The sequence below is a fragment of the Prenolepis imparis genome, unplaced genomic scaffold (assembly GCF_030444845.1).
Source record: "Prenolepis imparis isolate NDT839.2.m4 unplaced genomic scaffold, iyPreImpa1.0 SCAF_38, whole genome shotgun sequence".
NCBI lineage: Eukaryota > Metazoa > Arthropoda > Insecta > Hymenoptera > Formicidae > Prenolepis > Prenolepis imparis.
Window position 1 is genome coordinate 237,799 of NW_028141196.1, and position 23,608 is coordinate 261,406.

Here is a 23,608-nt window from a genome sequence, read left to right on the forward strand (position 1 = left end):
TATTGGTATAATAAAATTCAAATTGTATTAATTAACTTTATAAGGCCAATAGTTAAATAAACAATATACATAACAGCAATAACCAGCTACCCGCGTTTAAATTTATTGATGTATGTATATAATATTCGTAGTATATCCATTTATATAGCCATATATATTCTCATATATCGTAGCAATGTCAATCGAAAGTTTTTGGTATCGGGTTTTCCAGAATTTGTTTGGGTTAAAAGATATAACCATAATCAAAAAGAATTTCGACAAGATTTTAAGTACAAAAATTTATATCATTTTTATAATCACACACATACACATAAAAGAGAATATTTTAAAGATTTTTATTCTTGAAATACAAACGTTATTATTGAAATTTTAAACATAACTGAAGGATTATTAAAAAGTAACCTCGTTTATTTTGAAAAGTTAAAACTAACGATTGCAAAAAACTAATCATTAGCTATAACTATCAGCAAAATAGCTTCAGGAATCGAAAAGAGTAACATTTTCATATATCATTTATTAAAAAAAAAACGATTATTAATTCTTATTAAATAATCCTTATTCTGCCTATTCTGCGTGACATTCACTACAAAAAATAGCCGTATTCGATGTGTGTTCAACGTGTGTAGAAATAACACATAACACACTTTTCTCACGTGTACTGAACGGCTGCTGTGTTGATACTACACACTTTGAATAGAATAATACGTGTACAATACACGTAAATGTGTAGTTTTAATATGGTTAGGTGTTATACACACTTCTCGATTACAACTCGTTAACAACACGTTAATTCAAACACACTTAAAGCGTGTTGATATAATACAGAAAGTACTATGTTACATATATCGTACGGTACAACACACGTTGATAATAACGCACGAGCGAAACTAACACGGAAAAAAGAAACACATTTATAAGTGTGTAAAAAAATTAATTGAAAAAAAATACAAAGAACTAAAGAAAATATATAATGACTAACTCTGTAATGGGTGACTAACCATGTAATAAAAATGTATAATATATAAGCTAACTAATATATAGACCTATCTATATAACATGCTACCTAACTAAAATATATATATGTAAACACAACTCTATACAAATATATGTATAACAAAATATTATAATTTATAAAATCATTAATAATTGATCAGATCAGTATTAAAAGTTTGTATTTTGTGTTTAAATTCGTATAAAAGAAATAAAAATTTAATATAAACATATAAATAAATTAATCCTACAGAAAATCCATACGAAAAATGAATCAAAAAAATTAGAAATCCCGCTGTAAAACAATTTTAGGGGTGTTCGACGGCCGTAGAAGTAACGTGCAAAATGTTGCATCATGTACATCGTATACACATAATGCAACGAATACGCGTAAAACGTGTAAAAACAACACGCATAGATGCATTCATTCAACACACGTGTGTTCTTATTTTACACACGATGAAACGTGTAAAAAGTGTCTACAGAATAACAAGCTTAAAATGTGTAAAAGTAACACACTTGTTTTTGCAGTGTTCTTTTTAATATAAGAATAATGTTTGATATTTCGCAAGAAAATATGTTGAAAAATAATAGGAATAAATATTTTTAAAATGAAATTACATAATATTTAACACATTATAAATGAGAAATGGAATTATAAATAAAAATATCAAGCTAATATTATTAAAAACAAAAAATGATATGTTCATTTTAGTTATTTCGACATATATATGTTATTTTTTATGAAAATCTTATTTATATATATTTTTATATATACGACTATTTTATTTATCATTAAAGATACCGTGGAATTTCTGGCCTAGTTGCCTTACTTATTTTTTTTATATGTTATATTTTATTCAGGATATTCCAGTGCCCGAAAACAACAATCATCTCATTTTACAAAATCTCCAGCCGGATCAGAATTATTCTGAGAGCGTGACTATAAGAAATGAAGTCGATGAAGTCGATGAAGTTACATTTGCAAATATGTCCATGAACCCAGAATCTTTTGGTAAGATGCAATGAATATATAGAACGTTAATAAAAAATTTACAAAAAATTTAAAAGTTGTAAGTATAATGTAATTTAAGAGAGTAAAAATTAAATTTAAAAATATATCAAACTATTTTCTAATAACAAAGATAATATAAAATTTATTTTCGAAAAGAGAGAAAAAAATGTATAAACTGTATGTAAAATAAAGCAGAATTTAGATAACACCATCAATTTCATTATTTTTTTGTTTGTTTTAAATCTGTCGCAAATAATATACTACTGACTTGTGAAGAAATAGGAAATTTTAGAAAAGGGTTTGGCACTTTATTGGAAGGTTTTTCGATTATAACTTAGCAATTACTTTTCTAACATAAGTCTTGAAACACATACACACACACACATACACAGAGGTTTTATGTCATTTCATTATTTTAAAAACTTGCGATGTTAATTTTGAAATATATGTTTATTTTTCTCTTTTTTCTTTATTTTCATTGCACGTTATATTATTATTTTTTTTTTTAATTTACCGAGATAATCAACTTAAACATATTAATATGTACTATCTTAAAATCTCTAGGAATAATTCCGAGCGAGCCAAGAGCATTCGTAGAGTTCAATGGATTTCTAAATGAAAAATTCAACATTTCTGTGACATTCAGGTGAAGAATCAAAGTTTACAGTCTATATCCTTTTTTTCTCTAAAATTTAACATAGACATATAAAAATATTGATTCTGTTAAAAATTTATTAAATATGAAAAGGCTAAATTTTATCTTACAGGTGGAATCAACCTAAACAAGAAAACAAAGTGATACAAGGATATTCAGTGCAATGTTGGTTCATCGAGAACCTAAAAAAGATTCAAATCTTTGACGACAAAACTATTTTAACTACAATGGAATGCACAGAACATAATCTAAAACCTAATACAACGTACTATTATCGAGTACGAGCGCATACTAAAGCTGGTGCTGGTCCTTATACGGATTTAATGAACGTATCAACGACGCACGAAAATCCGATACCTCAATTATTGATTACAGTGAATAATACCATTTCAATATGGGATCTGGATTCAAGAACCTACGTCAATCTCTTTACCTTTAATAGCAATATTAATGCAGTAGAAGTGACTTATTCTGTAGCAGAACATAAAATTTATTGGATCCATGAGGCCGATTATGAGTTTATACAAGATTTAATGATAGGGGATATGAATAAAAATAATATTACGAAAATAACTAGATTAAAAGAAAATTCCCACAATCTCTGCATCGATTGGATAGGAAGAAATCTATATTGGATGGAATTTGACATCTCATTGTCAGCGACATCCATTATAAAGCTGGACTTAACAATGTGGCAAAATGGCATAATCAAATATTATAAAATTTTGAGCAGTGAAAATTATTTTCATTTTACTGTACAACCGTCTATGGGGTACGTTAACTTTTATTCACTTGAAAAAATAAAAACTTTTGTGTCTTTCACTTAAGAATTTATATTATTTTCTAATTTTGCAATAATATACTATGATTTTGTAATGAAGATATAAAGAATCATAAAATCATTACTTATCATAAAATTGTTATAACTTAAGCTTATTATTTTATTTAACTTCACGTTTAAAATTATGTTTTATAATACACATATATAATAATATATATATTTTCCAGATTTTTATACTGGATAGAAATGTTTGATGCAGAGTCACATATACAGTATGTAATAATGAAATCGGATCTTGACGGAAAAAATGTGCAACCTTTTTTAGAAACCAATATGATCTTCTGTGCATACTATAAATTATTTTCAAGATTTTATCATAATATGATATTTGAGATCACAAATACAGAGGAGCCAATATTATACTGGCTAGATAAACACGGATTATCTGAGGCGAACATTAAAATAAATAAATGCAATTTGATTTCAACTGCTGAAATGGGCGCACAGTTTACTCGATATTTTATAACTGATAATACAAACATTTATTTAAGAGGACATAATTTAAAAACATCAGATTTTTATCTTTATAATTTGAAAAAGAAGTATGCACTTGTCGACAGTGAAAAAAACGCATCTAAACACGTGCAAATAATAAACAGCACGGATTATTTTAATCCCCTAATATCGTTTGGTAAATCATCCTCCTTACAACCATATCCTCGGACGGAATGCCTTATACCTGATGAAAAAATTTATAATATTACAATAATAAAGATAACAGCGAAAGGTATTGTTTTGAAATTTAGTACGACAGAATCGACTCGCAAGCACAAATGCAAAAACAACATACCAACTCCTAAATATATCATCTACGTAAGCTGTTTGAATAATAACTTTAATAACAAGTTCGATGAATTCTATATACAGACATACGAGCAATATTATGATATTCAGAATTTAACACCGTTTACAAAATACAAGCTGAAGCTAGCTGTGAGCAATTTTTTCTCTGATCAATTATCGACGAACCTGCAATTCAGCTCGGAAGTAATATTGAAAACTAACGTGAGCAAGCTCAATGCACCGGAAAATGTAACGATTCAGGTTCTGACGCCAACTACAGCGGCAGTTTATTGGATTCCACCCACGAAACTGAATTGTACGACAGTAACTTATAAAGTATATTGGGAAACAATTAACTCGGTGAACAGCACGCAACCGATAGAAGAACCATTTATTAACAATAAAGTAGACAACAAACTTTTTACAATAATCCAACCGTTGCTGCCACAACAGAAATACTTTGTATATGTACGTGTGTATCCAGCCAACTACAGCAATATACATAATGACAGTTTGAGCGAAACTGTGAACACGTACTCGCAACCGAACAATATTACTTTGAGCGGAGTTAGCATAAACAATATGAATATTTCGTGGATTCCTAGCGTTAATTTGAAGGTCCATTACGTACTGGAATACAAAAATGATGTGATGCAAAAGTGGCAAATCGCAGATAGTTTTGAGAAGAATAATGATGAGACAGTAATGTATTATATAGAAAACTTGCTACCGGCAACTTTATACAAGTTTCGTTTGATACTGACATATCCTGAATACGAGAACTTTATATGGCCATCTGATGAAAGATTTATTTTTCAAACTCTTGGTAAGCAAATATGATAATATGTAGATATTTTAATATGATCTGTTTATTTGACATGCATATAAATGTATTACAGAATTTTAAGAATTAAATATTTTTAATGATAAAATTATAAGTAGAAATATTCAAATAAGACAAGAAAATTAAAACTATATTTTTATGTAACAAAGGTGATGATTTGATAATTCGAGCTACACAATATAATCTAACATTGATGTTAAGCCTTGCTGCTATCGTTATTGTAACCTGCATCTGCTATCTTATTTATTGTTGTAAGTATTTGATACACATTTTTTAAATTACAAATTATGATTAATGTAGTAAGTAGAGAGATTTTCTAAAAAAAAGTTAACTTGTTAAAAGAGCAATATTTAAAATTTGCAATGCATAATATTATTAAAATATATTATAACTTTATAATAGTATACCGACAACGCAAAGAAGGTAACGAGCAGGTTTTGACTAGGATTCAACATGAGGTGCCTATCGGAAACGTTCAGCTCAATGCGCTATACAGTCCAGCGTTGCAATTTAATCCAAATAAATGTATGCTGACTAAAATCAAACGTGAGCAAATCACAATAACGAAAATCATTGGCAGCGGCGCATTCGGAATGGTAAAATTTTTGTAACGTCATATTTTAAGCCATTAATGTTTAGATATAGAAATGAGAAATACACATTTCTTTGTAAAAGTTATATAAATCAACTTTTTAAAAGAGATAGTAATACAATAATTTTTATTAGACATGCATATGCATTTTATTCTATTTCGTTGAATTACTTGAAATAAAACGAAATATATATGTTTAATGTTATATGAATTTAAATTATCTTTTTTTTTTAAATATAAGTTACATTCATTTTCAAAATTTCGCAGGTGAACGTCAAGGATTTAGAAAAACCGAAATCAGAGACATCCGTTGCCATAAAAATGTTGGGAAAGTGTGCTTCCATGGAAGAAAAAAAGAAATTCTTGCAAGAGGCTAAGCTTATGAATCACTTTAGACATAAAAATGTGTTAAGACTGTTAGCTGTCTGCTTAGACGAGGATTTTCCATTACTCGTGTTGGAATTAATGGAAAGTGATCTGCAACAATATTTGAGAGAGTGTCGAATATTCCAACCTTCTGATTTACACGCTTTGCGTCTACATGACTTGCTCGCCATTTGCGAAGATGTTGCGCGAGGCTGTTGTTATTTGGAAGAGCTGCGTTTTGTGCATAGAGATCTCGCGTGCCGAAATTGCTTAGTGTCTGCGAGAGATCGCGAGAATCGTATCGTCAAAATCGGTGATTTCGGACTTGCCAGAGATATTTACAGGGATGACTATTACCGCAAGGTAGATATAATAAATTAAAAAAGATAAAACTATTTGGAAGTATTTTTCTATTGTTGCGTCTTTATAATATTATTGTATATCTTTAAGTCAAATTGAATTTAAGAAAAATTAACTCTATTTATATATTTTCATATATATTTCTCCAATATTCATTTATGTATATAATGTATAATGCAAAATATTAGTAAACGTTTTTTGCTTAAGAATACTTATTGAAAAAATTGATAATTAGAATAGAAGATTTAACTTTATTGAAATTATATTTTAGAAAGGAGAAGATCTGCTTCCTGTTCGTTGGATGGCACAGGAATCTTTAGTGGACGGAATATTTACTTCTTATAGCGATGTTTGGTCATTTGGAGTACTAATGTGGGAGATTACATCGTTAGGTGAGCAACCTTACTCTACCAGAACTAATCTCGAAGTGATGGATTATGTACGCACGGGAGGCAGATTGCGGATGCCTCTCAACTGTCCATCCTTGTTATACCAACTATTGCAGCATTGCTGGTGTGCATCAAATGACAGACCAAACTTTAAATTTTGTCTGAACAATATTATAGCTTTAAGAAGCCACACAGAAGACGCAATATTGAATCCGACGCATCAATGAATATTATATAGCCGGCAATTAATTAATTGTTTGTATATGTGTATTTTAAGAAGAAACGATGAGTTTTACATCTATGAGATATTTATAATTATACTGTATTATACGTTTATATATATATATATATATACTTTTTATTTATCATTCGGTAGATTCTTTAAAGCTAATTTACGAATCGCAAGTTAAATTTTTCTCTTACGTATTAAGATTTTCCTTTGTGACAGATCAGGCTGCATCTACATTCGAGCAGTTATACAACTTCTAGTAAATATATAGTTTATTACGCATCTTTGAAAAATAAATATAAATTATGAAATGACAATAACCAATTCACATACAGATATATATATATATATATATATATATATCTATATATCTGTATGTGAATTGGTTATTGTCATTTCATAATTTATATTTATTTTTCAAAGATGCGTAATAAACTATATATTTACTAGAAGTTGTATAACTGCTCGAATGTAGATGCAGCCTGATCTGTCACAAAGGAAAATCTTAATACGTAAGAGAAAAATTTAACTTGCGATTCGTAAATTAGCTTTAAAGAATCTACCGAATGATAAATAAAAAGTATATCATTTTAGAGATTAAAGTTTTATTTATTATCATATTAATTCAGTATCATAGCACGAAAATGACAAACGCTTTTTAATTAGGCCAAGTCAATGCTTTATTAGAAAGTGGTAGAGAATTCCGTACTCCGTAAATTCGCTAGTTGCATAGATGTTATCTCAGAGAAGAATCAAATGACTTCTTGAAAAACGATTCCAACTTATCTCATTATGGCATTGCATGTTTATTAAAAACTTAAAACAAGTAAAAAATTTTTTTTTCTATTTTTTCTCTAAGTAAGAACTACTTCTCTTAGTAAATAAATCATGGGAATGGAAGCTTGACTTTCTTCGATTGTTGAAGGAATTTTGTCTCATAATTCAGTTTTTATATTAGTTTCAAATTAATTAATTAATTTCTTCTAATAATTAACTCTATCTTAACTTGACTTTCTTTTTCACGAGTGCGTTTGTTATTACAAAAATTTCAATAATGTTTATATTTTACATATATATATATATATGGTATATATATTTTTATTATTATTTTCTTCATGATCATAAAAATTTTATAAATTCCTGTATTTAAAAACATCTTATGAAATATTTTTTAATGCAAACGAATTTTCTGGAGAGCACAATGCTATAAACTTTTGATTTATGTCTGATAAAAATATGTACATACATATATATCATATATCATATATACATATTTATATATATATATATATATATATATATATATATATATATATATTAAGTGATAAATAGTGTATATAAATTCTCACATATAGCAAAAGTGACAGCTTATTGCGCATATTATTCATAGATTGATTAATTGTCCCCAATTCGAAGTTCAACTGCACCAATCTTTCACTTCGATGTTTAGTAGCTGTTGAGCATGCGAATTACTTTAACTCAAATTTTCTGATTTTCTATATAAATATCGTTAAATAAAAAATAATTTACTCTGCAAGTTTTAAATAAAAATTAGTAATTTTAAACATATCTAGAGAAATAAAAATGTTTTAGAAATTAAAACAATTTATCTAAATGTGTCACAAACTTATTAAGTAACAAAAAAAAAATGAAATCAACGAAATCATTAATTTTTTAAATTCTTTCTTTTAAATCTAACAATTATATTATACACAGTTGAAAAATTTTTGTTAAATTTAACAAATATCACCTGTCCCAAACGGTACACAGAAATTTTTGTGTTAATTTAACATAATACGGATATGTTAAATGGTGGTACGAATATTGTGTTAATATTTTAACATAAAATAAATGCAAACTTCAAATAAACTTAAAATAAATTTTGTGTAATATTAATATAGTTTTATTGTAAAAATTAACTAAAAAAATTGTTAATTTTACATTTTATCACCCCCATTTATATAATGAAGTAAAATCAACATTTTTTTCTGTAAATTTTAACAGATAAATCTTGTCACTAATAATACGGAACATATTTATTGTTTAAAATAAAAAATAGATATACATTGTGTTATTTTTACACTTTTTTTAGTTGTTTTAATAATTTAACATTTCAGTCCAATTAACATAACAGCAATATGTTAAATTAACACATGAATGTGTTAAATATTTAACACAAAAATTTTAACGGGGACCGTTTTTAACAAGAAAACACATTTTCCAACTGTGTAATAATACATATTGTTTAAAAATTTTAATATATCGTCTGAATTAAATTTAATTTTACGTTTTAATTTGATTACATAACATTGATTTTTGAATGTGTGACGTAAAATTAATAAAGTTTATATACATTTTTTTTTTTAAACTTTCTTTTATTTTACGTATTATAAAGTTTTATAATTACACAAATAGTGTATTATCTGCAATATGTAACATTCAATTTTCTTCATGAAAAAAACCTTTAATTTGCGTAAAGTATATAAATTCGAGTACACGTTAATACTTTTCTTCGTAACTTCTTGGACCGAAACTTCAAAGATCCTCCAGAATCCCTAGATTTCCTGACGAAAACATTATGGTCATTTTTGTTAGCATTAACAGTTTAGTAAAACACATAACGTTTGTAACGTTTTTAACATAACAATTTTCTCTTCTTGTAGATATTTTTATACTCGATCGGCTTTCATACGATTCTCGACTATGACCACACTGCAAAAAATGGGCGTGTTCGATGTGTGTTCAACGTGTGTAGAAATAACACATAACACACTTTTCTCACGTGTACTGAACGGCTGCTGTGTTGATACTACACACTTTGAATAGAATAATACGTGTACAATACACGTAAATGTGTAGTTTTAATATGGTTAGGTGTTATACACACTTCACTGCAAAAACAAGTGTGTTACTTTTACACATTTTAAGCGTGTTATTCTGTAGACACTTTTTACACGTTTCATCGTGTGTAAAATAAGAACACACGTGTGTTGAATGTATGCATCTATGCGTGTTGTTTTTACACGTTTTACGCGTATTCGTTGCATTATGTGTATACGATGTACATGATGCAACATTTTGCACGTTACTTCTACGACCGTCGAACACCCCTAAAATTGTTTTACAGCGGGATTTCTAATTTTTTTGATTCATTTTTCGTATGGATTTTCCGTAGGATTAATTTATTTATATGTTTATATTAAATTTTTATTTCTTTTATACGAATTTAAACACAAAATACAAACTTTTAATACTGATCTGATCAATTATTAATGATTTTATAAATTATAATATTTTGTTATACATATATTTGTATAGAGTTGTGTTTACATATATATATTTTAGTTAGGTAGCATGTTATATAGATAGGTCTATATATTAGTTAGCTTATATATTATACATTTTTATTACATGGTTAGTCACCCATTACAGAGTTAGTCATTATATATTTTCTTTAGTTCTTTGTATTTTTTTTCAATTAATTTTTTTACACACTTATAAATGTGTTTCTTTTTTCCGTGTTAGTTTCGCTCGTGCTTTATTATCAACGTGTGTTGTACCGTACGATATGTGTAACATAGTACTTTCTGCATTATATCAACACGCTTTAAGTGTGTTTGAATTAACGTGTTGTTAACGAGTTGTAATCGAGAAGTGTGTATAACACCTAACCATATTAAAACTACACATTTACGTGTATTGTACACGTATTATTCTATTCAAAGTGTGTAGTATCAACACAACAGCCGTTCAGTACACGTGAGCAAAGTGTGTTATGTCTTATTTCTACACACGTTGAACACACATCGAACACGGCCATTTTTTGCAGTGTTCTCGATTACAACTCGTTAACAACACGTTAATTCAAACACACTTAAAGCGTGTTGATATAATACAGAAAGTACTATGTTACACATATCGTACGGTACAACACACGTTGATAATAACGCACGAGCGAAACTAACACGGAAAAAAGAAACACATTTATAAGTGTGTAAAAAAATTAATTGAAAAAAAATACAAAGAACTAAAGAAAATATATAATGACTAACTCTGTAATGGGTGACTAACCATGTAATAAAAATGTATAATATATAAGCTAACTAATATATAGACCTATCTATATAACATGCTACCTAACTAAAATATATATATGTAAACACAACTCTATACAAATATATGTATAACAAAATATTATAATTTATAAAATCATTAATAATTGATCAGATCAGTATTAAAAGTTTGTATTTTGTGTTTAAATTCGTATAAAAGAAATAAAAATTTAATATAAACATATAAATAAATTAATCCTACGGAAAATCCATACGAAAAATGAATCAAAAAAATTAGAAATCCCGCTGTAAAACAATTTTAGGGGTGTTCGACGGCCGTAGAAGTAACGTGCAAAATGTTGCATCATGTACATCGTATACACATAATGCAACGAATACGCGTAAAACGTGTAAAAACAACACGCATAAATGCATACATTCAACACACGTGTGTTCTTATTTTACACACGATGAAACGTGTAAAAAGTGTCTACAGAATAACACGCTTAAAATGTGTAAAAGTAACACACTTGTTTTTGCAGTGCAATGTTCTATGTAATCTTCACAATGATTTAAATAACACTAATCGAATTGATGTTCCCCCCTCCATGTATCTTGATAAATTTTGAGTTTTCTCTTACTTGATAAAACTTTTTCAAGATCGATTATAATGATTTATATAATTAAAACTATATAGTACATTTTCTTCGATTAAACCCAATGTACAATGTAACGAGTGTAGTATATTCGATTGTATCAAAAACAATAATATAAGCGTAATTAAATTTCGCAATTTTTTAAAATTTTCAAGTAGAAAAGCGATCGAATGAAAAAGAATATATATTATTATTTTACAACATATTATTATCTTAATATTTTTAATATATTATTATTTCAAAATTTAACTAACAAATCACCGCTTTATTAATATTTTTTGACAGAAATCAGCTACTTAAGATGTTTATACGGATTTAATGAACGTATCAACGACGCACGAAAATCCAGTACCTTAATTATTGATTGTATTGCATAAAAGTATTCAAATGGGATCTGCATTTAAGAACCTACGTTAATCTCTTTAATCATTATATTAATACGATGTTTGAATTCGCTTGTTCGATAGCAGAACACAAAATTTATTGCAATAAAGTAAGCTAGAAATTTTTGATTATAATGAATTAAATTTATATGTCAAGATCTTTTCTTATTTCAAACCGGATCTTACTTTAAAAATGCGTTTCATATAGGATATACAATACACACACACATATATATGTATATATATATATATACAATATAATTATTCGTGAAAACTGTTGGAAGAAACAATCAAGTATCATCGATCAAGCAGATAGAAATGAATCATAAACAGAGGACAGCAAATAAAGCATGATCAGATCGGTCTAGTCTGCTGAGTCAGTTACGATTGCGATTGCCACGAGAAAAGACAATGATGCGCGTTATTTGATTCAAATAATATACTGTCATATAAACATCACACATCAATATGCACAAATAGTGGATTCTAAAAACATGCATAGTATACAGTATACAATATGCATAGAAAAAGTAATCATAATTTTTTATATTTTTAGTGAAACAAGAAATGACAAATATCTCAATGTGGATAATATTTTTATGCTTGAATAGCGGTGAAAGTGATAGAAAATCTAAAATTCTATAATTTTTGGATTGCTTATAAATTGTTCAATTATCTTTTTATTGATTATCTTTTTACGAAATATTAAAAGAAATTAGAAAAAAGATTTATTAATATCTTTGATACAATCAAGTGAATATGTGTTGCTTCGTATTGTTATTGGTTCCCAACGAAAAATTATAAAAATTACTATTTACTAAAAATTCCTTCAAATGATCTAAGATATATATATTGTGATTGATTATAAAAAGATATATTAAAATGTAATATTGGAAGACAGTAACGCGATTCGCAAACTAGATTCTAAAGAATTCATCGATTCATAATAAAGTATCGAATCGATTAGATCAAATCTGAATTATCCATAGAATAAAAAGGAAAACATTCCTGGTGACTAAAAATTGAGCGCCAACATTCACCGAAGGAAGTGATTATTATGTTTAAGATGAGATTATGCGTTTTATTGAAAAGTTTAATGCTGGTGAAAGCAGCTACCGCGATTGTTACAAAGAATCATACCGTCCTGGACAATCTTTTTACGCAAGTAAGAAATTTTTTTTGCTTCATTAAAAAACAATTAAATGTTATTACAAGTAATTGTGCAGTTTATTTGAGTAACTCAAACTCAAGTGTAATATAATATAATATTACAAATTGTATAATAAAATAAAACTATACAAAATACTAAAAAATATAATGCAATGAGAAAGGATGAATAAAGCTTGACAATTTTATTTTGTTTTTAAATGGATGTATAATATAGTACAAAGTTAAACTTAATTAAGACGAAATATTAAAATTTGACTGTATTATGTTTGTGTTTCTATTTCTATTTTTAAGAATAATAATTATTAATATTAATGAGATGTTCTGTTAATTTTTCACTATTTTGATACATACATTCATACATACACACACACATAAACATATATATATATATATATATATATGACACTTGAATTGAGTTTCATGTGATTTTTCATCAATTTGTAATAAAAACTAATTTACTTTATTAAATAATTATAATTATTTAATGATATAATAAGACTTGTAAATTAATTCTTATTTAACTAAATTAATTCAAAGTGTCAGCGTCATTTTGATGTATCAAGGATAGTTGCATTTGTCCTATATACATATAAAGAAATGTCGACTATATTGGTATAATAAAATTCAAATTGTATCAGTTAACATTATAGGGCCAATAGTTAAATGGACAATTTACGTAACAGCAATAACCAGCTACCCGTGTTTAAATTTATTGATGTATGTATATAATATTCATAGTATATCCATTTATATAGCCATATATATTCTTATATATCGTGGTAAAGTCAATCGAAACTTTTTGGTATCAGGTTTTCCAGAATTTGTTTGGGTTAAAAGATAAAACCATAATCAAAAAGAATTTCGACAAGATTTTAAGTACAAAAATTTATATAATTTCTATAATCACACACAAACACATATAAAAGAGAATATTTTAAACATTTTGATTCTTGAAATACAAACATTATTATTAAAATTTTAATAATAACGGACGGATTATTAAAAAGTAAACACGCTTATTTTAAAAAGTTAACTAACAATCGCAAAAAAACTAAATCATTAGCTATAATTATCAGCAAAATCGCTTCAGGAATCGAAGCGAGTAACATTTTCATATATTATTTATTAAAAAAGAAACAATTATGAATTCTTATTAAATAATTCTTATTCTGCCTATTCTGCGTGAGTTTTCTTTTTTTTAATATAAGAATCATGTTTGATATTTCGCAAGAAACTATGTTGAATAATAAGAATAAATATTATAGAAATGAAATTACATAATATTTAACACATTATAAATGAGGAATGGAATTATAAATAATAATATCTAGCAAATATTATTACAAAACAAAAAATTTTATGCTCCTTTTAGTTATTTCGACATATATGTTATTATTTATGGTAAACTTGTTCATATATATGTCTATATATACTATTTTATTTATCATTAAAAATACCGTGGAATTACTGACTTAGCTGCATTACTAATTTTTGTTATATGTTATATTTTATTAAGGATATTTCAGAGACCGAAAACAACAATCATCTCATTTTACAAAATCTCCAGCCGGATCAGAATTTTTCTGATAGCGTAACTATAAAAAATAAAGTCGATGAACTCCATGAAGCTACATTTGCAAATATGTCCATGAACCCAGAATCTTTTGGTAAGATGCAATAAATATATAGAACGTTAATAAAAAATTAACAAAAAATTTACAAGTTGTAAGTATAATGTAAGTTCAAAAAAGAGTAAAAATTTAATTAAAAAAATTATCAAACCATTTCCTAATATTCTAATAACAAGGATAATATAAAATTCATTCTGTCGAAAAGAGAGAAAATGTATACACTCTATGTAAAATAAAGCAAAATTTAGATAACACCATCAATTTCATTATTATTCTTGTTTGTTTTAAATCAGTCGCAAATAATGTACCTTTGATTTATGAATCAATAGGAAATTTTAGAAAAAGGTTTAGCACTTTATTGGAGGTTTTTTTGATTATAACTTAGCAATTACTTTTCTAACACAAGTCTTGAAACACATACACACACAAATACACAAGTGTTTTATGTTATTTCATTATTTTAAAAACTTGCTATGTTAATTTTGTAATATATGTTTAGTTTTCTCTATTTTCTTTATTTTTATTGCACGTAAAATTATTATTTTTTATTTTAATTTACCGAGAAAATCAACTTCAACATACATATAAATATGTACCATCTTAAAATCTCTAGGAATAATGCCGAGCGAGCCAAGAGCATTTGTAGAGTTCAATGGATTTCTAAATGAAAAATTCAACATTTCTGTGACATTCAGGTGATGAATCTAAGTTTTCAGTCTATATCCTTTTTTTCTCTAAAATTTAACATAGACATATACAATAAAAATATTAATTCTGATAAAAAATTATTAAATATGAAAAGGCTAAAATTTGTCTTACAGATGGAACCAACTTGAATTAGCAAACAAAGCAATACAAGGATATACAGTGCAATGTTGGTTCATCGAGAACCTAAAAAAGATTCAAATCTTTGACGACAAAACTATTTTAACTACAATGGAGTGCACAGAGTATAATCTAAAACCTAATACAACGTACTATTTTCGAGTACGAGCGCATACTAAAGCTGGTGCTGGTCCTTATACAGATTTAATGAACGTATCTACGACGCACGAAAATCCGATACCTCAATTATTGATTACAGTGAATAAGGCTATTGCAATATGGGATATGGATTCAAGAACCTACGTCAATCTCCTTACCCTTAATAGCAAAGTGAAATATATAATAGGTGTCGCTTATTCTGTAGCAGAACATAAAATTTATTGGATCCAGTCGATTAGTAATAAGTATGAGTTAATGATAGGGGATATAAATAAAAATAATATTACAAAAATAACTAGTTTCAAAGAATATATAAGCAATCTCTGCATCGATTGGATAGGAAGAAATCTATATTGGATGGAATATGACATCTCATTGTCAGCGAAATCCATTATAAAGCTGGACTTAACAATGTGGCAAAATGGCATAGTCAAATATGATAAGATCTTGAGCAGCGAGAACATTCTTCCTTATTTAACTATACAGCCATCTATAGGGTATGCTAACTTTTATTCACTAAAGAAATTAACACTAATGTGTCTTTCAGTTAAGAATCTATATTATTTTCAAATTTTGCAGTAATTCACTATAATTTTGTAATAAATATAAAGAATCATAAAATTATTAATTATCATAAAATTGTAAGATCTTAAGTTTATAATTTTTTTAACTTCACGTTTAAAATTATGTTTTATAATACACATATATAATAATATATATATTTTCCAGATTTTTATACTGGATCGAATCGTTATATGCAAATTCATATTTACAGTATGTAATAATGAAATCGGATCTTGACGGAAGAAATGTGCAATCTTTTTTAAAATCCGATATGACCTTTTGTCCATACAATCTATCATTGTTAGGATTGCATTTTCAATTAAACCTTGACATCACAAATACAGAGGAGCCAATAATATACTGGCCAGATGAACACGGATTATGTGTGGCGAACATTAAAATAAATAAATGCAATTCAATTTCAATCGCTGAAATTGGCACGGAGTTTCTGGGATATTTTATAATTGATGAAACAAACATTTATATAATTAAACTTAATGCAAATGAACACATTTCTCATATTTATTTTTTAAAAAAGAAGTATGCACTTGTCGACAGTGAAGAAAACGCATCTAAACACGTGCAAATAATAAACAGCACGGATTACTTTAAGCCCCTAATATCGTTTGGTAAATCATCCTCCTTACAACCATATCCTCGGACGGAATGCCTTATGCCTGATGAAAAGAATTATAATATTACAATAGTAAAAATAACAGCGCACAGTATTGTTTTAAACTTTACAAAACCAAATCGCAAGCACAAATGCAAAAACAACATACCTACTATTAAATATATCATCTACGTAAGCTGTTTGAATAATAATCTTCATAACAAGTTGGATGAATTCTATATACAGACATACGAGCAATATTATGATATTCAGAATTTAACACCGTTTACAAAATACAAGCTGAAGCTAGCTGTGAGCAATTTTTACTCTGATCAATTATCGATGGACCTGCAATTCCGATCGGAAGTCATACTAAGAACTAACGAAAGCAAACTCAATGCACCAGAAAATGTGAACGTTCAAGTTCTGACGCCGACTATAGCGGCAGTTTATTGGATGCTACCCACGAAACTGAATTGTGCGACAGTAACTTATAGAGTATATTGGGAAACAATTAACTCGGTGAATAGTACGCAACCGATAGAAAAGCCATTTATTAATAATAAAGTAAACAACAAATTTTTTACAATAATCCAATCGTTGTTGCCAGAACAGAAATACTTAGTATATGTACGTGTGTATCCAGCCAACTACACCAATCTCTATAATGACAGTTTGAGCACAACCGTGTACACGTACTCGGAACCGAACAATATAACTTTGAGCGAAGTTAGCATAAACAATATGAATATTTCGTGGATTCCTAGCGTTAATCTGACGATACATTACATACTGGAATACAAAAAGGATGCGATTCAAAAGTGGCAAATCGCAGATAATTTTGAGACGAATAATAAGACAGTAACGTATTATATAGAAAACTTGCTACCGGCAACTTTATACAAGTTTCGTTTGATACTGACATATCCTGAGTACGAGAACTTTACATGGCCATCTGATGAAAGATTTATTTTTCAAACACTTGGTAAGCAAATATGATAATATGTAGATATTTTAATATGATCTGTTTATTTGATATGCATATAAATGTATTACAGAATTTTAAGAATTAAATATTTTTAATGATAAAATTATAAGTAGAAATATTCAAATAAGACAAGAAAATTAAAACTATATTTTTATGTAACAAAGGTGATGATTCGATAATTCGATCTACGCAATATAATCTAACATTGATGTTAAGCCTTGTTGCTATCGTTATTGTAATCTGCATCTGCTACTTTATTTATTGTTGTAAGTATTTGATACACATTTTTTAAATTACAAATTATGATTAATGTAGTAAGTATAGAGATTTTCTAAAGAAAAGTTAACTTGTTAAAAGAGCAAAATTTTAAATTTGCAATGCATAATATTATTTAAATATATCATAACTTATAATAGTATACCGACAACGCAAAGAAGATAACGAGCAGGCTTTGACTAGGATTCTACATGAGGTACCTATCGGTAACGTTCAGCTCAATGCGCTATACAGTCCTGCGTTGCAATTTAATCCAAATAAATTTATGCTGACTAAAATCAAACGTGAGCAAATCACACTAACAAAACACCTTGGAAGGGGCGCATTCGGAATGGTAAAATTTTCGTAACGTCATATTTTAAGTCATTAATATTTAGATGTAGAAATGAAAAATACACATTTCTTAGTAAATTATACACCAAAAAAATTGTTTTCTTGAAATGCGTTAATAAGTCCTCTTAATAAATATTCTTAATGAATAAGAATATTTCCATCTTTTATATTAAATTGAGAATATATTCTTATTTTTTTTGCAATTTCAGCGCCGCATTAAATAAATATAATAAATTAATAATAAATTTAAGATAAAAATTAATAAAATATTATTTAAATTTATAAGTTTACAATTAATATTAAAAATAATAACATAATAAGCAAAAATATGTATTTAACTATGTCAAATACATAAAAAATATTTAATTATATGTGTAACATTTAAATATACATGTAATAAGTAACAAATGTCCATTTGTAAGTCTGTTTTTTGTTATATCGATTAATAATTTTAATAATACACGGATAGAAAAACATCTCATTAAGTATATATTCTTGCATGTTAAGAATATTTCTTTAGAGAATTTTCCTCCTAAATTAAGAGGATCCTTTAGGCGCCTATTTTAGTGGAAGATATTATAAAGATAAGAGGCATATACTTAAGATGAGAATACAATTTTTTCGGATATATAAATCAACTTTTTAAAAGAATTAGTAATACATTAATTTTTATGAGACATACATGTGCACTTAATATTTTTTAGTTGAATTATTTAAAATAAATTAAAATATATATGTATAATGTTATATAAAATTAAATTATCTTTTCTTATTTAATAAAAGTTACATTAATTTTCAATAATTTGCAGGTGTATCAAGGGAATGTCAAGGATTTAGAAGAACCGGGATCAGAGACATTCGTTGCCATAAAAATGTTAAGAAAGGGTGCTTCCGTGGAAGAAAAAAAGAATTTCTTGCAAGAGGCTAAGCTTATGAGTCACTTTAGACACGAACATGTGTTAAGATTACTAGCTATCTGCTTAGACGGGGATTCTCCATTACTCGTGTTGGAATTAATGGAAACTGATCTGCAAACATATTTGAGAGAGTGTCAAATATTACAACCTTCTGATTTACACGCTCTGCGTCTTCATGATTTGCTCGCTATGTGCGAAGATGTTGCGCGCGGCTGTTGCTATTTAGAAAAGCTGCGCTTTGTGCATAGAGATCTCGCGTGCCGAAATTGTTTAGTGTCTGCGAGAGATCGTGAGAATCGTATCGTCAAAATCGGTGATTTTGGACTTGCTAGAGATATTTGCAGGGATGACTATTATCGCAAGGTAGATATAATTAATTAAAAAAGATGTAACTTTTTGAAAGTATTTTTCTATTGTTGCGTCTTTATATGATTATATTATATTTTTAAGTCAAATACACTGCAAAAAATGGGCGTGTTCGATGTGTGTTCAACGTGTGTAGAAATAAGACATAACACACTTTGCTCACGTGTACTGAACGGCTGCTGTGTTGATACTACACACTTTGAATGGAATATTCGTTTTACAATACACGTAAATGTGTAGTTTTAATATGGTTAGGTGTTATACACACTTCTCGATTACAACTCGTTAACAACACGTTAATTCAAACACACTTAAAGCTTGTTGATATATTACAGAAAGTACTATGTTATACATATTGTACGGTACAACACACGTTGATAATAACGCACGAGCGAAACTAACACGGGAAAAAGAAACACATTTATAAGTGTGTAAAAAAAATTAATTGAAAAAAAATACAAAGAACTAAAGAAAATATATAATGACTAACTCTGTAATGGGTGACTATTATAACCATGTAATAAAAATGTATAATATATAAGCTAACTAATATATAGACCTATCTATATAACATGCTACCTAACTAAAATATATATATGTAAACACAACTCTATGCAAATATATGTATAACAAAATATTATAATTTATAAAATCATTAATAATTGATCAGATCAGTATTAAAAGTTTGTATTTTGTGTTTAAATTCGTATAAAAGAAATAAAAATTTAATATAAACATATAAATAAATTAATCCTACGGTTGCCAAAACCGTCATGGGGTTGCTGGCTACATATTATATTTGGGACACAGCGTATCCATTGGCGTACGTTAATGTAATGGGTCTTATTGACCATAAGATACTTGGAACCGACATTAAAAATCACACGATCCACAAATTCATACGAAAAATGAATCAAAAAAATTAGAAATCCCGCTGTAAAACAATTTTAGGGGTGTTCGACGGCTGTAGAAGTAACGCGCAAAATGTTGCATTATGTGTATATATATATATATATATATATATATATATATATATAAGAACCCCCCCAGATAACACCCCTACAATTTTGGCGGCAATTATTCAACACGAACACGCGTAAAACGTGTAAAAACAACACGCATAGATGCATACATACAGCACACGTGTGTTCTTATTTTACACACGATGAAACGTGTAAAAAGTGTCTACAGAATAACACTCTTAAAATGTGTAAAAGTAACACACTTGTTTTTGCAGTGTAGAAATTAAGAAAAATGAAGACCATGTATATATATTTATATATATTTCTCCAATATATATGTATATAATGTATAATGCAAAATATTAGTGAACAAATGTATAATGCAAAATATTAGTTTTTTGCTTAAGAATACTTACTGCAAAAATGGATAATTAGAATAGGAGATTTATCTTTGTTAAAATTTTATTTTAGGAAGGAGAAGGTCTGCTTCCTGTTCGTTGGATGGCACAGGAATCTTTAGTGGACGGAATATTTACTTCTTATAGCGATGTTTGGTCATTTGGAGTACTAATGTGGGAGATTACATCGTTAGGTGAGCAACCTTACTCTACAAAATCTAATCTCGAAGTGATGAATTACGTACGCGAGGGAGGCAGGTTGCAGATGTCTCTCGACTGTCCATCCTTGTTATATCTATTGATGCAGCGTTGCTGGGGCGTAGCGAATGCCAGACCAAATTTTAAAATTTGTCTGAACAATATTATAGATCTAAGAAGCGACATAAAAGGCGCAAAATTGCATCCAATTTGAATATTATTTAGCCGGCACAATTAATTAATTATTTGAACATGTGTATATTAAAGAGAAACGAATTTTTGCACATTTATTTGAAATATTTGAAAATATGTCTGTATTAGACATCTCTATATATGTTTGTAAGTAAATTGGTCATTGTCATTTTATAATCTTTTTTTCAAAGAAACGTAATAAACTATATGTTTACTAGATGTTTTATAACTTGATCGAATGCAGATGCATCGTGATCTATTTCAAAAGGAAATCTTAATATGTAAGAGTGAAAGAGATAGTATTTTGCGATTCGTTGATTAGCTTTAAAGAATTTATCGAATGATATACAAAAAACATCTAATATTGGACATTAATATTTTAATTATTGTATTTATTCAGTATCATAGCGCAAAAATTACGAGTGCTCTTTAATTATGTAAAGGCTAGTCAATGTTTTATTAGAAAGTGGGAGAATTGTTGCCTTGCTTCGTAAATTCGCCAGTGACCTACAATAGGTGTTATCTCAGAGAGGATATAAATGACTTTTTGAAAAATGGTTCTAATTTATTGCATTATGGCATTGCATGTTTAACTAAAAGTACTAACGAATAATCACGTACTTCTCGTAGAATTTAGGATATATTACTGTTCTGTTCAGTTTCCAGAAAAAGTACTCTACTGTATATGGTTGTAAGTTTCACTCGAGTAAAAGATTTCTTTATTATAAAAAATTAAATATTTTTACATATGTTAATTTACATGTATAACTGTAAAACTATAAACAAAAAATTTGATGTTATATAAATTTACTTAAATAATTTAAATTGCATAATCAAAGAGCTTGACATTATATAAGCTCGATATTAAAAGCTGATATAAAAAAGATGTATAAAGTTTGTTAATATTACATTTAAAATTACCACATGTAAAAATAGATGTTATGTAGTATAAAATTATGCTTTTATAATAATAAATATGGCCGTATACATATATTAAAACGTAACCATAATATAATATATGTATATATTTTTGAAATTTTTATATTTAAAAATAATGATTTTTAATATTAATTTAATTTTTATTTTCTATATAAAAGTGTTAAAGTAGCGTAAATCTAAATTTTTACTCGGGATAGTTTTAGCATAATTCGTTTCACCATTTGACATTAAAATATGAAAAGAGATCAAGTTTTATCTATCAAGAAGTATCAGTTCAAATTGGTGATTATTTTCGATACTTTTGGAAATGACATATGAAGATAGATAAAATTACTATAAAATTTTTTGTTTTTTTAATATCCATTCTCGATATTCTATAATTTTTATTTTAAATTTATAATACACAACTAGAAACATGAAGATGAATTAATGTATAGTGTATTAAATACTTAATAAACTTTCTTACCGATAAATTCTTTCCGATTTCATTATTTACAGTCACGTTTTCAGAATAATCTTGGACACAGATTCGTTGTTTGGTGACATGTAGTAATCCTTGATCTAGAAGTTGATTTAAAATGTTCTATTGATATACATTGTATAGCTTGTAAGTGTGATCTATCTCGTTGGATCGCTTGAAAATATTTCAAAATAAATATTACATGTAATGGTTTGCATTATCTTTAATAAAAAATGAGATGTTAATTTTTAAAGTCAATAATTCGCTTACAATACTTTATAATTATATAATATATGTATAATGTTCTATATTACTATTAACACATTTGCATAAGAAAAATTTTAAACTTTACCATATATTTCGTTTACTAATACTGAAAAATAATAAAATAATTCTTTATTTATAAATGCGTTTATTATCACTCACAGTTTTAACAATGTTTATATTTCAACAATAAATGTT

General features: G+C 27.3%; 2 protein-coding genes and 1 pseudogene across 3 annotated transcripts in view; all 3 read left to right on the forward strand.

Annotated features, from left to right (window-relative positions):
- The window catches only part of LOC145947032 (proto-oncogene tyrosine-protein kinase ROS-like), a 65,277-nt pseudogene that overhangs the window by 29,809 nt on the left and 11,860 nt on the right, over positions 1-23,608 (forward strand). The window lies entirely within an intron of this gene.
- LOC145947023 (proto-oncogene tyrosine-protein kinase ROS-like) lies at positions 1,781-7,134 on the forward strand. Its single transcript, XM_083056803.1, has 8 exons — positions 1,781-2,005; positions 2,570-2,651; positions 2,773-3,432; positions 3,669-5,110; positions 5,278-5,379; positions 5,531-5,724; positions 5,988-6,449; positions 6,718-7,134. The coding sequence occupies exons 1-8, from the start codon at positions 1,837-1,839 to the stop codon at positions 7,060-7,062; spliced, it is 3,456 nt and encodes a 1,151-aa protein (XP_082912929.1). The 5' UTR covers positions 1,781-1,836; the 3' UTR covers positions 7,063-7,134.
- LOC145947043 (proto-oncogene tyrosine-protein kinase ROS-like) lies at positions 12,984-21,872 on the forward strand. Its single transcript, XM_083056817.1, has 9 exons — positions 12,984-13,320; positions 14,842-14,992; positions 15,570-15,651; positions 15,778-16,437; positions 16,670-18,102; positions 18,270-18,371; positions 18,522-18,715; positions 19,524-19,994; positions 21,431-21,872. Exons 1-9 carry the CDS (start codon positions 13,213-13,215, stop codon positions 21,767-21,769), a joined length of 3,540 nt encoding a protein of 1,179 aa, XP_082912943.1. The 5' UTR covers positions 12,984-13,212; the 3' UTR covers positions 21,770-21,872.

What these genes read in the sequence shown, in the direction of transcription:
- LOC145947023 (XM_083056803.1), top strand. Translation starts at nt 1,837, where the DNA reads ATGTTATATTTTATTCAGGATATTCCAGTGCCCGAAAACAACAATCAT. An exon ending in CATGAACCCAGAATCTTTTG is followed by an intron (nt 2,006 to 2,569) that starts GTAAGATGCAAT and finishes TAAAATCTCTAG; the next exon opens with GAATAATTCCGAGCGAGCCA. An exon ending in ATTTATTTTTCAAACTCTTG is followed by an intron (nt 5,111 to 5,277) that starts GTAAGCAAATAT and finishes TATGTAACAAAG; the next exon opens with GTGATGATTTGATAATTCGA.
- LOC145947043 (XM_083056817.1), top strand. Translation starts at nt 13,213, where the DNA reads ATGTTTAAGATGAGATTATGCGTTTTATTGAAAAGTTTAATGCTGGTG. An exon ending in ACTATACAGCCATCTATAGG is followed by an intron (nt 16,438 to 16,669) that starts GTATGCTAACTT and finishes TATATTTTCCAG; the next exon opens with ATTTTTATACTGGATCGAAT. An exon ending in CTGCTACTTTATTTATTGTT is followed by an intron (nt 18,372 to 18,521) that starts GTAAGTATTTGA and finishes AACTTATAATAG; the next exon opens with TATACCGACAACGCAAAGAA.